This window comes from Podarcis pityusensis, assembly GCF_964106645.2.
Source record: "Podarcis pityusensis genome assembly, chromosome: 9".
In the NCBI taxonomy this organism is placed as follows: domain Eukaryota; kingdom Metazoa; phylum Chordata; class Lepidosauria; order Squamata; family Lacertidae; genus Podarcis; species Podarcis pityusensis.
Genome location: NC_138034.1, coordinates 66,681,092 through 66,695,946, shown reverse-complemented (window position 1 = coordinate 66,695,946; position 14,855 = coordinate 66,681,092). Strand labels below are relative to the sequence as shown.

Genomic DNA, 14,855 nt, shown 5'->3' with positions numbered 1-14,855 from the left:
GGCCATTTAGCCTCCATATTGGGTCTTTTTCGGGCCTTGGCTTCCAAAGGTGAAAGCCACCTTGGTGTTTTATTTTCCAGCAAGTCTTTATATTTTGTCCAGACATTAAACAATGATTTTCTGACAATATGGTTCTTAAAGGCCTTATTTGCTTTAACCTTGTCATACCATAAATATGCATGCCATCCAAAGGCATTGTTGAACCCTTCCAAATCTAACACATCAGTGTCTTCAAGAAGTAGCCAGTCTTTTAGCCAGCAAAACGCTGCGGCTTCATAATACAACTTTAAGTCTGGCAGGGCAAAGCCCCCTCTTTGTTTTGCATCGGTTAAAATCTTAAACTTAATTCTGGGCTTTTTGCCCTGCCAGACAAACTTAGAAATGTCTCTCTGCCACTTCTGGAAGCACTCCGTTTTGTCCAAAACCTGAAGTGTTTGAAATAAAAACAACATCCTTGGCAATACATTCATCTTGATAGCAGCAATTCGGCCTAACAAAGAAAGTTTCAATTTTGACCAACTATCTAAGTCTCTCTTAATTTCTGTCCAGCATTTTTCATAATTGTCCTTAAATAGACTTAGATTTTTTACTGTTATGTTTACCCCTAGGTATTTTACTTTTTTAACCACATTAAGTTCCGTCTCATTCTGAAACCGTTCTGACTCTGTATCAGTCAAATTTTTCCCCAAAACCTTAGTTTTCTGTTTGTTTAGTTTAAATCCAGCCACCCGACCAAAGTCATTAATCAGTTGTAATACTCTTTTCGTACTGGGCTCTGGCTTCTGCAAGGTCAAAACCAGGTCATCTGCGAAAGCTTTTAATTTATATTGTTTCTGACCGACCTGAATTCCTTCCACCAACCGATCCCCTCTAATCATGTTCAATAGCACTTCCAGAACCGAAATGAATAACAAAGGGGAAATAGGGCAACCTTGTCGTGTCCCTTTTTCAATTTTAAACTCTTCTGTAACCACATTATTAACTATCAGTTTAGCTTTCTGTTCTGAATATATTGCCTCAATCCCATTCTCAAAACCCCGTCCCACTCCCATCTCTTTTAAATTTCCCATCATAAATTTCCAGGAGATATTGTCAAAGGCCTTCTCCGCATCTATAAAAATTAAAACTGCTTTTGTATTTATATCTGTTTGCAAAAGTTCCAAAATGTCAATAATGTTCCTTGTATTAGCAAACAGGTGTCTACCTGGGAGAAAGCCGGCCTGGTCCTTATGAATTACTTCATTTAAAACTTTTTTAAATCTATTTGCCAAAATGTCTGCAAATATTTTGTAATCCACATTTAAAAGAGAGATGGGACGGTAGTTCTTAAGTTGTGTCTTTTCAGCTTCCGACTTTGGTATTAATGTGATAAACGCTTCCTTCCAAGACTCCGGTGCCCTCTTCCCCTCCATAATTTCATTGCTGACCTCCATCAAAGGTTGTATCAAATAGTCTTTTAATGTCTTATAGTACTTGGAGGTCAGCCCATCTGGTCCTGGAGATTTGCCAAGTTGCATGTTCTGGATGGCTTGTTCGATCTCCTGTCGTGTTATTTTAGAGTTCAGGATTGTCCTATTTTCTTGTGACAATTTAGATAGTCCGTTTTTTGCCAAAAATTGTTTAATCTCAACATCGTCTTGCGGCCCTTGGGTGTATAATTTTTTGAAGTATCTCTGGAAGCACTTTCTGATATCCACTGGATTCTGAATGTTTTTTCCATCAACCTCTAAATTTGTAACAGTATTTAATCTTTGTCTTCTCTTCAACTGCCAAGCTAGCAGTTTTCCACATTTATTCGCCGACTCAAACGTTTTTTGTTTCATTAATTTAACCTTCCATTCAATTTCCTGATTTATCAATTTAGAATATTGTGTTTGATAAAGTTTAATTTCTCTCAGAGTTGGCTGTGACTTCGGATTCACTCTTAATTTCTTCTCTAATTCTTTTATTTTATCCAAGATCTTATCTTTTTTCTCATTTTGTGTTCTTTTCTTTACTGCATTCTGTTGTATCAAGAATCCCCTCATTACAGCTTTGCTTGCGTCCCAGATTATTCTTTTTTCCACCATATTATTCATGTTTATCTCAAAGTAGTCCTTCAAAACTTTTTGGGCCTTCTTGGTAATTTCCTGATCTCTAAACAAATTGTCATTCATCTTCCATCTAAAGGATCCAGTTGGTAATAGTGTCATATCCATCTTTACTGCATTATGGTCGGAGCAGGTCTTTGGGCAGATTTCCACTTTTCTGACCTTAGGTGCCAGGCCTCTAGAAATCCATATTTGGTCGATTCTTGTCCAGGTCAGTTGGGCTTCAGAAAAGAATGTTCCCTCTCTTCCTAGTGGGTTCTTTGTCCTCCAAATGTCAATCAAATCCATATTGTCAGTCATTTCAAAAAAGGTTTTAGGTAGTCTGCCGTCTTTTGTAACATTTTGACTTTGTGACTTGTCCATGTTAGTTGATACGACCCCATTCATATCTCCCATCATTATGATGTTGTTGTAGTCTAGATAGTCCAGCATTGTCTCCTGCAACTTCTTGTAAAATTCCGATTTCCCTTCATTAGGTGCATAGATTCCTAATATCAGCAGTTTCTCTCCTTGATATTGTATCTCAATAGCCAAAATTCTTCCATGTTCATCTTTAAATAGGAATTTAGGTGACAGGCTCTCTTTTGCATATATCACCACGCCTCTTTTCTTAACTTTGTCCGACGATACAAATTCCTGGCCCAATCTTTTATTTATTAACACTTTTCTGTGGAGCCTCGTCACATGTGTTTCTTGTAAACAAATAATGTCCAATTGTTCTTTTTTTAATATATGAAATATTTTCTTCCTTTTTTCCGGAATGTTACAACCATTAATATTCCAGCTCAACAGTTGCAGAGACATCCTGAATTATCTGGTTATTTTTCAAGGGGTGGTATCTTGTTCTCAGGATCTTCAGGTTCCACAGGTGCTGATGTTGGTACTGGCGTTGCCTCAGGCCCAGAAGGTAGTTCAATTCCTTTTTGAAGGTCCTCTCCGTATGTAGACAGAAATTTGTCTCTCTCTTCCAGTGTTCTTACTTTAACCTTTCTCCCTCTAAAGGTAAAAGATATTCCTTGGGGAAATTCCCACCTGAATGGAATTGCGTTGCTCCTTAGTAGTTTAGCAAGTTCAGAATAGGCGGCTCTAAGATCCAGCAGTAGTCTTGGGATATCTTTATAGATTTCAATTCTTCTATCCAAAACCTCCAGTGATTTTACGAAATGTAGTCCCAAGATCTTATCCCTTTCCTCCTTTGATCTCAATGTTATCAAACAGTCTCTGGGCCTCTCCTTCTTTATGAATCTTCCAAGTCTGAAAGCTGACACGATTTTAAAGTCCTTTTCTTCCAAATTCCAGAACTTGGAGAATTCTTTGGTCAAAAACTCAGTTAGATGTCCTTCTTCTGCCTCTTGTAGTGATCTAATCCTCAAGTTATTCTCACGATTTCGCAGTTCTATCATGGAGAGATAAATCTGATGTTCCCCAACTTGTTTAGTGAGTGGTCTTACCTCTTGCTCTAAATTTTCTAATTTTTGTCTGGTGTCCTCAGCCAATTTCCGATTTTCTGCTGAGGCCTCCGTTAACTGTCCAATTGCTTGTGCATTCTGTACCACTTGTGTAGTTAATTTATTTAGACATTCTGTGTTTTTATCAATCTTTGCTGATTGCGCATCTACTTTCTTGTCCAAAGCTTCCAATTTTTCAAAAATTTTGTCTAGAACAGAAACAGATGCTCCTGAGGCCATATCTTCCAATTGTAACTGCTCTGCTTCGCCCTCTCCCTCCACTTCTGAGGGCAAAGTAGGTACAGATGATCTACGTGTCTGTGAGGCTGAGGTTAGAGTTGTTAAAGTTGTTTGTTTAGCTCTCCCTCTTTTTCTTGTGCCACTCATTCCAACGTTATCTGTCAGTCAAGGTCACACTGAGTTATTCCCATGGGAATGGAAAGGTCCAGAGCAAGCAGACAACAAGGGAATCGAAAGTAAAATGTGCATGTAAAGTCACTGTTTTAATCCAATCCTCTAGAGGGAGCTTAAAATGTCTTTCAGAGTCTAATTTAATGTCCAAGAACCTTCAAATACAAATGTTTAGCAGAGTTTATAAATGGTCACTTTGTTACAGACAGTGCTTATTTATCTCCAAAAAGAATGTTTCAAATTTAAAAGGTCTCAATACCCTCAGATTGTTTCAAGTTCCAATATACAGTATCCAAATCTGCAGTACTGACAGCTCCCTTAGTGCTCAGGCAGCTCCTGACTCTGGGTTTCACCTTCTAATTTGTAATCCAATAAAAGGAGGAAAGTCAAGTGCAAGTAAAAATCCCAAATCTTTAGCTTAAAGTCTTTACTTTAAGATGCAAGTTCAATAGATGCTTAGATCTGTAAAACTTAGGATCTCTTTCTTTCAGCCTCCACTCCTCCAGCTGATTGCTTTTTTCAAGTTCAATGGCTGCGGAAGACGGACTTCCTGCTTCCACGTCTCTCCGCTTTCAGCCAAGTTCAAGCCAATTTAAATTTTCCCTTTAAAGTCTCTAATTTCAAGTGACTCAGTCTTTTACTCACAAGTTAGTTGCTTTTCGTCCGAATCCGTAATTTAGCAGGAAAAGGGATCAGCGCTCACCGACAGTAGCAGCGCGGCTTCGCTCCTCAGGCTGTGAAGCAGCTCTCAGCGCCGCAACCCCCCTCCGCGCTCCGGAGCCCCTTACGGGGTTCCTTCTGCGCTTGGAGGGTCGCTCAAGGCGCCCACCGAGCCTCAAGACCCCAGGCTCTTGCCGCCTGGGGTTTTCCAGAATGGGTCTCCGCTTCGCCGTAGCGGACGACCCGTTGCCTGCGGAGCCTCCTCTCCCGTTCAGAAGAGGACCGCCATTGCCGTTCGCGCCGCCCCCGGAAGTCCCAATCAGCAGAGCCAATCTGAATCGAGGCCCCCCTTCTGGTACCTGGTATGATGCTTCGGAAGAAGGCTAGAGACTCTGCAAGATACAGTCTTGGCATTTCGGAAATGACTCCTGGCAAGGCGCCAAGGATGAGCAGCCTGCCCCGGCTGCAGTGACTGCTATATAAACAACATGGAAGTGTCAAGCAAAGGGGGTGGGTTGTGTGCAGAGAGCAGCAGAAGTGTTATGAGGAGTGACAAAAGGCCTAATGTGAATTCTGTCTCCTGTGGAGTTTACAGAACTAGATTTATTGAGCTGGAGAGCTGGCATAGTGAAAGCTTGGACCCCCCGTGATGAGTCAGCCCTTCTCAAGTCAAGGTTGAGGTTTGGAAAATATTTTGTTCTCTTAGGAACAGCAGAGATGCCCATTAGGCTCTCTTCATTCTTATTAGAAAGGTAGGTTTTCACACCGCTGCGCAAACACACCAGGCCCAAGTAGACCTGGGAAATGTAGCTTTCCCAAGAGATATTGGATGTTAGGGACTAACTGTGGAGATGAGAGAGAGTGGAAGGTGCGGTTCTTCTCTGTGTGAGATTAAAATCTGAGCTGAACAAGAACTCATGGAACGCACTATTCCCCTTGTAGTTGAGTTACAATTGCAAGCTCCTGGTGTATATTTACAAACTCAGAAGAACTGATATCAGTGACGTCTGTATTCATCACTAGAGGTGGCAGTGTGCAGACCAGAGAGTTCCTGGTTCAAGTCTCATACAAACTGACAATTAATTGGGTTGTTATTGGATGAGATACAGGAAAGACATCAGCACTGTATGTTGCATTATTAGAGTAACAAGGTATGTTTGTAACATATGCTGTGTGTTGAAAACGAAACTCTCCCTCTCTCTGCAGGCATTGTGGAGCACAGGGATAAGCCACTGTCCCCGGTAAAGTACTTTACACAGGCTGACATTAACCATGGCAAAATCGTGTACCGCCCACCTACTGCAGCCCCTCATATCAGAGAGCTGATGGAATTCTCCTTTGCTGGTAAGAAGCTAATTGAATTGGGTAGCACGGGCAGGCAGATATCTGCTTGGGGGATCTCCACGTTGCACATTCCTGTAGTCATCATTCAGTGCCATAGCTTGCAGTATAGACCAGGGCTTCAATAGATGCCCCTTCAATAGATGCTAAGGTGAGAAAGGACAAATCCTTGTTTTTGGCATCCTAGCTTTCCATATGACAGCACTGCAGCGTATTTAAGCATGTAATCCACACTTACAGCCTAAAGTGGTATAGTCCTCCCTGTATAGCTGATACATGCCCAAGCCCAGGCTGCTTTTAAAAAAGAGAGATTGAGAGATTTGAGATTGCAAATTGGAGCAGAGAAGCTGACCTCTCCCTACCTGTTACCTCTCCAAAATCAATCTTTCCATGTGTTTAAACGGGCTGTTTACCTTTGCAGATGTGCTTGGGTTGGGTGGAAGCAGCTTTGGGATGAGTGATTTGGAGCAGGAAAAGGTACAAACTGTGACTGCCCCCTTCCAAACCGTACTCTCCTGAAGCAGCTTTTATTGGGATTACAGTAATTCCATTTTTTCCCATGTAACATTCGGTTAGGCCCCAGGGCAGTCATTTCTAAACTGGTGCCTTTAAGATCGTTTGGAATACAACTCCCATCACTGGCCGTGCTGTCTGGGGCTGATGGGAATTGTAATCCAAAGTATTCCGGAGGCATCAGATTTGGGATGGCTTCCCTAAGAGAACCAGAATATGGGTTGAATATGGGGTTTATGCAGGCTCAAAGACCTGCTCAGCATCAAAGTCTCTTACACAAAATCTTGCACAAATCTCTCTTTCCATAGCTGCTCCTTTCACAGAATTCTGATAAGGAAAAATACGTAGATACATGTTGTGAATTTTCCTTTGTGAGAGAGATTGGAAGGTCACACTGGGTGGAGGAGCTTGTTCTGATGTTCTCTGCATGAGAAATTCCATTTTCAAAGGGAATTATATTAACCATGGGCACCTCTTGTCCCGAACGTTCCTTCCATTTTGTTAGAACAGCATCCTTCCCATCCGCAATGCGATCAGCTCGTTATAATGCCTTTCCAAATGATATGTGGCAGTTCTGATGATATATACAGTCTCTCATTTGTTGGACTGCGTGTTCCAAGGCAATGAAATCTAAAAGCAATTATATTACTAAATCATTGGATTTTACCAGGACATAAAATTATCAGTTCATGAAACTCCCTGGCACACTGTCAAATAATTTGTAGCGCAGGACATCGAGACATAGATCTCGGGGGTATATTACAATGCAAACAGCTGCCATTTTTGAAAGTACAAAGCAAACAAACAACCCAATTCTCCCAATGGGCCTGAAATGAGAAAATGCCCGTTTACGGATAGGAAAAAAAGGAGGCTTGGTGTGGTCAAAAGAGAAAGCACGGATCTGCATAAAATTTGCATATACATGCACATTTAGAAGTAACCACTATATTTCAGATGGGAATACAAGACATCTCACCATAGTGGGGAAGGCTGTGATCAGATGACTGGTCAATTGGTAGAGCATGAGGCTCATAGTCTCAGCGCCGTGGGTTCAAGCCCCACATTGGGCAAAAAGAATCCTTCATTGAGAGCCAGTGTGGTGTAGTGGTTAAGAGCGGTAGTCTCATAATCTGGGGGACCGGGTTCACTTCCCTGCTCCTCCACATGCAGCTGCTGGGTGACCTTGGGCCAGTCACACTTCTTTGAAGTCTCTCAGCCCCACCTCACATAGTGTTTGTTGTGGGGGAGGAAGGGAAAGGAGAATGTTAGCCGCTTTGAGACTCCTTAAAGGGAGTGAAAGACGGGATATCAAATCCAAACTCTTCTTCTTTTGCATTGCAGAGGGTTGGACTGGATGACCTTGGGGGTCCATTCCAACTCTACAATTCTGTGATTCTATGATTCTAGGTGGGGTACGGCGCTGTGGGTAAAACCACAGAGCCTAGGACTTGCCGATCGGAAGGTCGGCTGTTCGAATCCCCACAATGGGGTGAGCTCCCGTTGCTCTGTCCCTGCTCCTGCCCACCTAGCAGTTCAAAAGCATGTCAAAGTGCAAGTAGATAAATAGGTACCACTCCAGCGGGAAGGTAAACGGTGTTTCCGTGCGCTGCTGTGGTTCACCAGAAGCGGCTTAGTCATGCTGGCCACATGACCCGGAAGCTGTATGCCGGCTCCCTCAGCCAGTAAAGAGAGATGAGCGCCGCAACCCCAGAGTCGGTCATGACTGGACCTAATGGTCAGGGGTCCCTTTACCTTTGCCTTTACCATTCACTAGCAAATTCTTCTGCTCAAGCCCCAGTGACAATGAATGGAAGCTGTTCAACAGCACACGTCTAGAATTGAAACCGTACAATAGCACACATCTGAGCATTTTTTTCAGCATTTTTTAACTTTGGGATTTGGTTCCCATACTTAAGCTGGCTATGAGTGGATTTATTATGTTGTTACCGTTTTTTAAATATCTCGTTTCTTTAAAATGTGCTTTTAAATTGTTCTTACCGGTCCCAAGGAAGAGGCAAATGACAAGTATAAATGAATGTTCATTTAGAAGGCCTATTCCAATCCCAGAATGGTTTTGGAGCTTTGCAGTCCATGGCCAAAAATGTTTCAGTTTCGAAGAGGTCCCTTGTGGGAACCCTGATAATACATACAGCGAGAGAAAGAGAGATTTTTGCCTTGTAAATCTGCAGCAATGCCTTTTAGGGCTAACCAAAATGTTACAAAATCACAAGCAGAGCTTTCAGTCTGCAAGAACTGGTAGGAAGAGGAGAAAAAAAATGCCCTGGAGTTATATCCATAACATCTATATCTAGACTTGTTTTCAATATAGGGATTGCAGCCTTGATTGAATAAGGTTGCAGTCCTAATTGTGTCTACTCCTGTTGAACTAAATGGGGCTTAGGTAAAGGTAAAGGGACCCCTCACAGTTAAGTCCAGTCGTGAACGACTCTGGGGTAATGGCGCACATCGGACTTCCGGGTTGGCGCCATCGCCGAATGGCGGACTCCCTCCGAGCTCCGGAGGGAGCCTGCTCGGCAGGGGCTGGGTCCTACCGCACCGGCGATGCGGGGACCCTTAAAAACCACGGCCACGGGGGCCGTGGACATGGAGACTCGGCTGGCACCGCTAGCGCCCTCCCGACTCGTGAAGGAGCCTTTTTAAAGGCTACGGATCGGGTGCCGGGGAGAAGCGTGGTGCTTTGAGTCCTCTGCTATCCCTGCCGAGCGAAGCCGCATGCCATCCGGCGGAGAGCGCTGACTTCTTCCATTGAAAATTCGGACTTCTTAACAATAACCCGTGAGTAATTTGGAAACCGGGTTCAAAAGGAGAAAAAAAAAGAATTTTTTTTTTCGGATTGGACACGAGCGGGGGGGGATCCAAAAAGGAAGTCAGTCCCCCTCCCTACTGTAAACCTTCCAAAACAAGGATGGGGAAACCAAGGTCCAAAAAGATTTGTATTGCTGATAAAAACTAAGAATTCCACGATGGGGAACTACAAGAACTGTGCTGGAGGAAGAATTGAGGGAGAAGGGAAATGTAACCCCCCCCCCTGGGAACCGGGGTGATTGAAGAGAGAGCCTGGTGAAAAGAGTCGGAGATTTTGACAGCTGTCAAAGTAGCTGTCAAAGTCGGAAAGCAGAGAGGATTTTATTATGAGAACTTTGCTGGTTAAATTTGTTACAATTTGCTATAACCCGTTAAAACTTGGATACAAAATGGCGAAAACATGGATAACAATCGGACTTTTGGACTAGAGAAAACAAAGTTACAACAATCCCCCTAGAGGAATTTCGGGACACTACAAAGATGGTCGTAAGTGGAAAAATACCATTGGAATTTTACAGGACTGGTTATCTTCTGGGAAAGCTGCAAAACGGAAATAATATTTTGTCTACAGGGTGTTCAGCTAAAGGAGACAATAGAATTTTCTATTGAAGAAAGGAAGGGACTGAACGCAAGTTTTTGTTCCTGAATAACAATAATCCCTGCAGAGTTACTAAGCTTCTGAATTAGAACGTTTCAGCAGCGGAACAAGAGGAAACTGGACTACAACTTGGAAAGAACAATGGGGGGAGTTTTATTAAAGATTTGAAGTTAAATGTTTTAAAAAATAATTATAAAAAGAAAAAGCCAGCAAGGAGTTGGGGGAAATAGGTGATTTATGGACTTTAAGAATTCCAGGCAGATAACATGGTTTGGTGGTCAGGGGGAAATTAAACCGGGGACAGGGGGGGGGGAGAACTAAAATCCAAAGGCTTGTCAACTTTTTTTTTCTGAATGAGCTCTTTCTCATCTATTATACTTTTTATTTCTTATTTCTTATATTTCTATTGTGTGGGGTGTCCTTATCATTAAAAAAAGGGAAATTGTGGAATGAAAATGGGGTGGGCCCTGGGGAGAGAACTTTTGTCTTTTATTAGGGGTATTGATGAGGAGTGTATAAATTTTAAATTCGAATAATGGTCTAAACAAATTAAGTTTCAATTAGAACTGAGAGCTTGTGGAGCCAACAATATGAAAGGAGAATATGGTAGGGGTGGGGGAAGGGGGGAGTCCCGGAAAGTGGATGTATGAAAATAAGGCTTTGAATGTATTTTAATCTTTACTTTCTGTATTTTTGAAAATCTTAATAAATATCATTTAAAAAAAAAAAAAAAAAAATGGCGCACATCTCGCTTTACTGGCCGAGGGAGCTGGCGTTTGTCCGCAGACAGCTTCCGGGTCATGTGGCCAGCTTGACTAAACCGCTTCTGGTGAAATCAGAGCAGCACACGGAAACGCCGTTTACCTTCCCACCGGAGCAGTACCTATTTATCTACTTGCACTTTGACATGCTTTCAAACTGCTAGCTGGCAGGAGCAGGGACCGAACAACGGGAGCTCACCCCGTCGCGGGGACTCGAACCACCGACCTTCTGATCGGCAAGCCCTAGGCTCTGTGGTTTAGACCACAGCGTAAATTTGAGTAGGTAGAATTGAAGCCTTAGGGTGCTTCTGGACTATTGCTATTTACGCATGAGAGTCGGGTGGGATACTGGCACAGTCAGTTGCTCTTGTACAACAGTCCCGTCTCACCATTGCAATCAGACTTTTTGCAATAAGGAAAGTGAAGGGAAAATTCATGATTAAGTATGGAATTACACTCAATGCAACATCCTCTAAGCTTCATGTAGCAAATCGGAGGAAATGCTCAATAAACAGGTTTTCTGGAAGCAACCTTAGTCTTTGCTAGTGCTGGATGTCTTAGGTTGCACTCAACAAAATTGCAGAGTTGGAAGGGACCCTGAGGACCAATCCCCTAGTCCACCCCCCTGCAAAGCAGGAATATACAGCTCTCCCATGCGGGGATCAAACCTGCAACCTTGGCGTTCATCACCAAGCTCTAACCAACTGAACTTTCTGGAAGAAAGCAGCAATATTTGGATCCCATTTTTAGAAACATGTTATCAACAGGCATATAAATCGTCTAGTGCAGCGGGATGCGGGTGGCGCTGTGGTCTAAACCACTGAGCCTCTTGGACTTGCTGATCGGAAAGTCAGTGGTTCGAATCCCTGCAAAAGGGTGAGCTCCCATTGCTCTGTCCCAGCTCCTGCCAACCTAACAGTTCAAAAGCATACTAGTGCAAGTAGATAAATAGATACCACGGCGGCGGAAAGGTAAACAGCATTTCTGTGTGCTCTGACACTCGTCACGGTCCTCCGTGCGCCAGTAGCGGTTTAGTCCTGCTGGCCCCATGACCCGGAAAGCTGTCTGTGGACAAACGCCTGTTCCCTCGGCCTGAAAGCGAGATGAGCGCCGCAACCCCATAGTCACCTTTGACTGGGCTTAACTGACTTTACCTTTTACTTTTACCTAGTGCAGCACCATAAGCAGGTATAGAAGCCATTTCTTTTGTCCAGCTGTTGCTTCTCTGTCTGCAAATGCCTGAGATTGAAGCTACAGGGGCTATACTTTGCCCATGTGGCAGTTTAAGAGACACAAACCGCTTGACTGTTTCTAGATGTAGGACCTTGAATAGGTCACCCACGCTAAATACACTCTTAACGATAGTACTCTTGGGTTTGCCTTCAGATGAAATGCTTCAAAATATTTCCGCCGCATCAATGTTCTTTGACCTGAGGGTCCCGGATGTTGTCAAGCTACAACTCCCGACCTCCCCAGCCAGCTTAACCTTCAACCTAAGGTTGAAGGGCACGGAGCTAGCTCAAGAGTTGCTAGCCTGTGGACCTTCAGATATTGGACTCCAACTCCCATCAGACCCACCCCTCGTGGCTGATAGTCAGGGCTGATGAGAGTTGTAATCCAGCAACAAATGGAGGGCCACAGGTCAGCTATCCTTCAACTAGATCTAAGAGAGGCGTACACACCATGCATTTTAAGCACATTCTCTCTTTAAAGAATTCTGGGCACAGTTGTTTGCTAAGAATGCTTGGAAATGTACTTTGTGATGGGTAAACTACAGTTCTTTGAGAGGTGCGTGTGTGCTTTACAGGCATATTTAAGGCTTAGGCTCAAACGCTGCAGGTAGTAAGAGTTCCCACGATTTTTTCTGGAGTTTTAGTGCCTACTGTAGGACTGATGAGCCTTCTCCCACTGACCTCACATGTTCAGTGCTTCTGAAAGGAACCAACTTGGAGACGAGCTGTTTATTTACAAGATGAGCTGAAATCCAAGGGGCTATTGGCTCAAATTCTTAATATGCTCATTATTTCAAAATGGAGGGAGTTTTTTTTCTGGACCTCACCCCACCAAATCTCATCGGCCTCACTAGCTGAAGTGGTTTTGTAGGTCAGGTAAGGCGACATTGTATTTTGCCACACGCTGAAAACAATTACGTTCTCTTTTTGTGTTTAATTTCCTCTAGGCCTTCCAGAATCCGTCAGCTTTCGTTTTACAGGTACACATCGCCCTGCAGTTCATTTTCTAACGTGTTGCGAGCTTGTTTAGTATGTTGTTAATACCTGCTAGTTTAAAAATAACAGTGATTAAATCCTAGCTTGCGATGAAGGTGAAACAGCATGATTAGCAATCTTAGCAAGAAAAAAAAAAGATCAAGGGATGTGAAAGGAAATTAGCAGGGAGAAGTGATCGTGGGAGGGGGTGCTTAACCCTTCCTCCTCCTGTTGTTTTCCCCCAACTGCTTTTCTTCACACACCTCCAACTAGGGAGAGGAAGATGCAGGGACATGCAGTAAGCAGGAGAAAGCTCTTAAGCACACCCTTCTCATTTACCTTGCTGCTGTCAAATGTCCTCATTCTATCACAGTGCTTTGCAGCTGTTTAGTGGGCCTCAGGATTCCAGAGCTGGGTTCTGCCAGGAAATAATGGATTTCCAGAATAAGAAAGTAAAGCTTTGACCTAATACGTATAGGCAACTTTCCTGCAGATAATGGAAGACAGTTATTTTTAGGGGGCGGAACAGTTACTGAAGCTATTATAGTTGTTGTTATGTGTTTTTTTTAAGAGGATTGCATTTTCTATAAAAGTGTGAATTAGTTCATTTCCTGCAGATGATGAAGACAGTTTTGGGTATTTTGGGGGGTGGGGGTGGGGGTGGGGGCAAATCCTAGGTAGGGGGGAAAGGATAAATTTTACTGACGTTATTATAACCCTTTACTTACTGAAGTTATTATAACCCTTTACATAAAAGTAAATTAGTTATCACAGACTAGCAAAATGCTTATTATGAAGGACAAAGGGGGAGAGGGTAGATTTTTAGAGACACACATCCTAGATGATGATGATGATGATGATTTTAACAATATCCTACCTTAACGTTAGGTTAATGTCCAAGGCGGTTTACTTAGCAATATTGAAAGGGGGGTGGGAAACAAAGTAAAAAACAACAACTACATATCAACAAATATGCAACACCAAAAGGAGCAGTATACCATATCCAGCCAAACCCAACGGCAATTAAAACCCACCAGAGGGGTTTGGTGAATGAAACTACAGTCGTACCTCGGAAGTCGAATGGAATCTGTTTGGAAGTCTGTTCAACTTCCAAAACGTTCGGAAACCAATGCACGGCTTCTGATTGGCTGCAGGAAGCGCCTGCAGCCAATCAGAACCCACAGAACCTGCTGCAGACATTCGGGTTCCAAAGAATGGTCACACTCACTTCCAAGTTTGTGCTGTTCAGGAGCCAAAACGTCCAAGTTCCGGGGCATTCCGGATCCAAGGTGCGACTGTATTGTAAACCTGGTATTTAAAGGACAGTGAAGCAGCAAATATGTTTGGAGAGGATTTTCCACAGCAAGGGCACCACTACAGAAAAGACCGTTCCTAGTAGCCACCCACCTGCATATAGGGTGCATATAGGTATGTAAATTCATTTAAGATGCCATATTTCAAATACCCCAATCCTAGGCCATTTGTAACACTATAGGTCAAAACTGGCACTTTGAATTGCAGCGAGTCATTTACTTCACTTGCAAGTAGGTAGGGGAGAATTGTGGGGGTTTTTTTAGGGCTGGTTCTTATATATAAGGCAAATTCATTTAAATGGTTTTCCCTTCAGTCTCAGATGGAGAACATACAAGCCCTGAGATGACATTTACTATCCACTTGCTCTCCACTGGTGATGGATCGCCATTATTCCAGATCACTGCTCCAGTCCTTGAGGTCAGCCAAGGAGGCAGAGCCACTATCGGTAAGGAGAAGGAGCAAGAAATCCAGCAGACTCAAGCTGCAGCCCACAACCCAGTTGCAATTCACACACATTGCAGTCCGCTCAGGATCTTTCCATAAATTAGCTGGTGTATGGTTACCAGATTTTTTTAAATGAATCTGGGGACACTTGTTTATTTGTTTATTTGGTTTTTTGAAGCTGAGTAGCAACAGGGAGTCAGTAGTGGGGATGGTGAGGCAAAAGGGATGCAGGTGGCGCTGTG

The 14,855-nt window shown here is 43.2% G+C and overlaps 1 protein-coding gene across 2 annotated transcripts in view; it reads left to right on the top strand.

Moving 5' to 3' along the window:
- Positions 1–14,855, top strand: part of FRAS1 (Fraser extracellular matrix complex subunit 1) — a 369,664-nt gene that overhangs the window by 282,827 nt on the left and 71,982 nt on the right. For both annotated transcript variants that reach the window (XM_081020604.1, XM_081020603.1), the window contains exons 33-35: positions 5,816–5,953; positions 12,828–12,860; positions 14,483–14,614. In XM_081020604.1, coding sequence (XP_080876730.1) covers positions 5,816–5,953; positions 12,828–12,860; positions 14,483–14,614 — 303 coding nt within the window. The remainder of the gene's footprint in view (positions 1–5,815; positions 5,954–12,827; positions 12,861–14,482; positions 14,615–14,855) is intronic.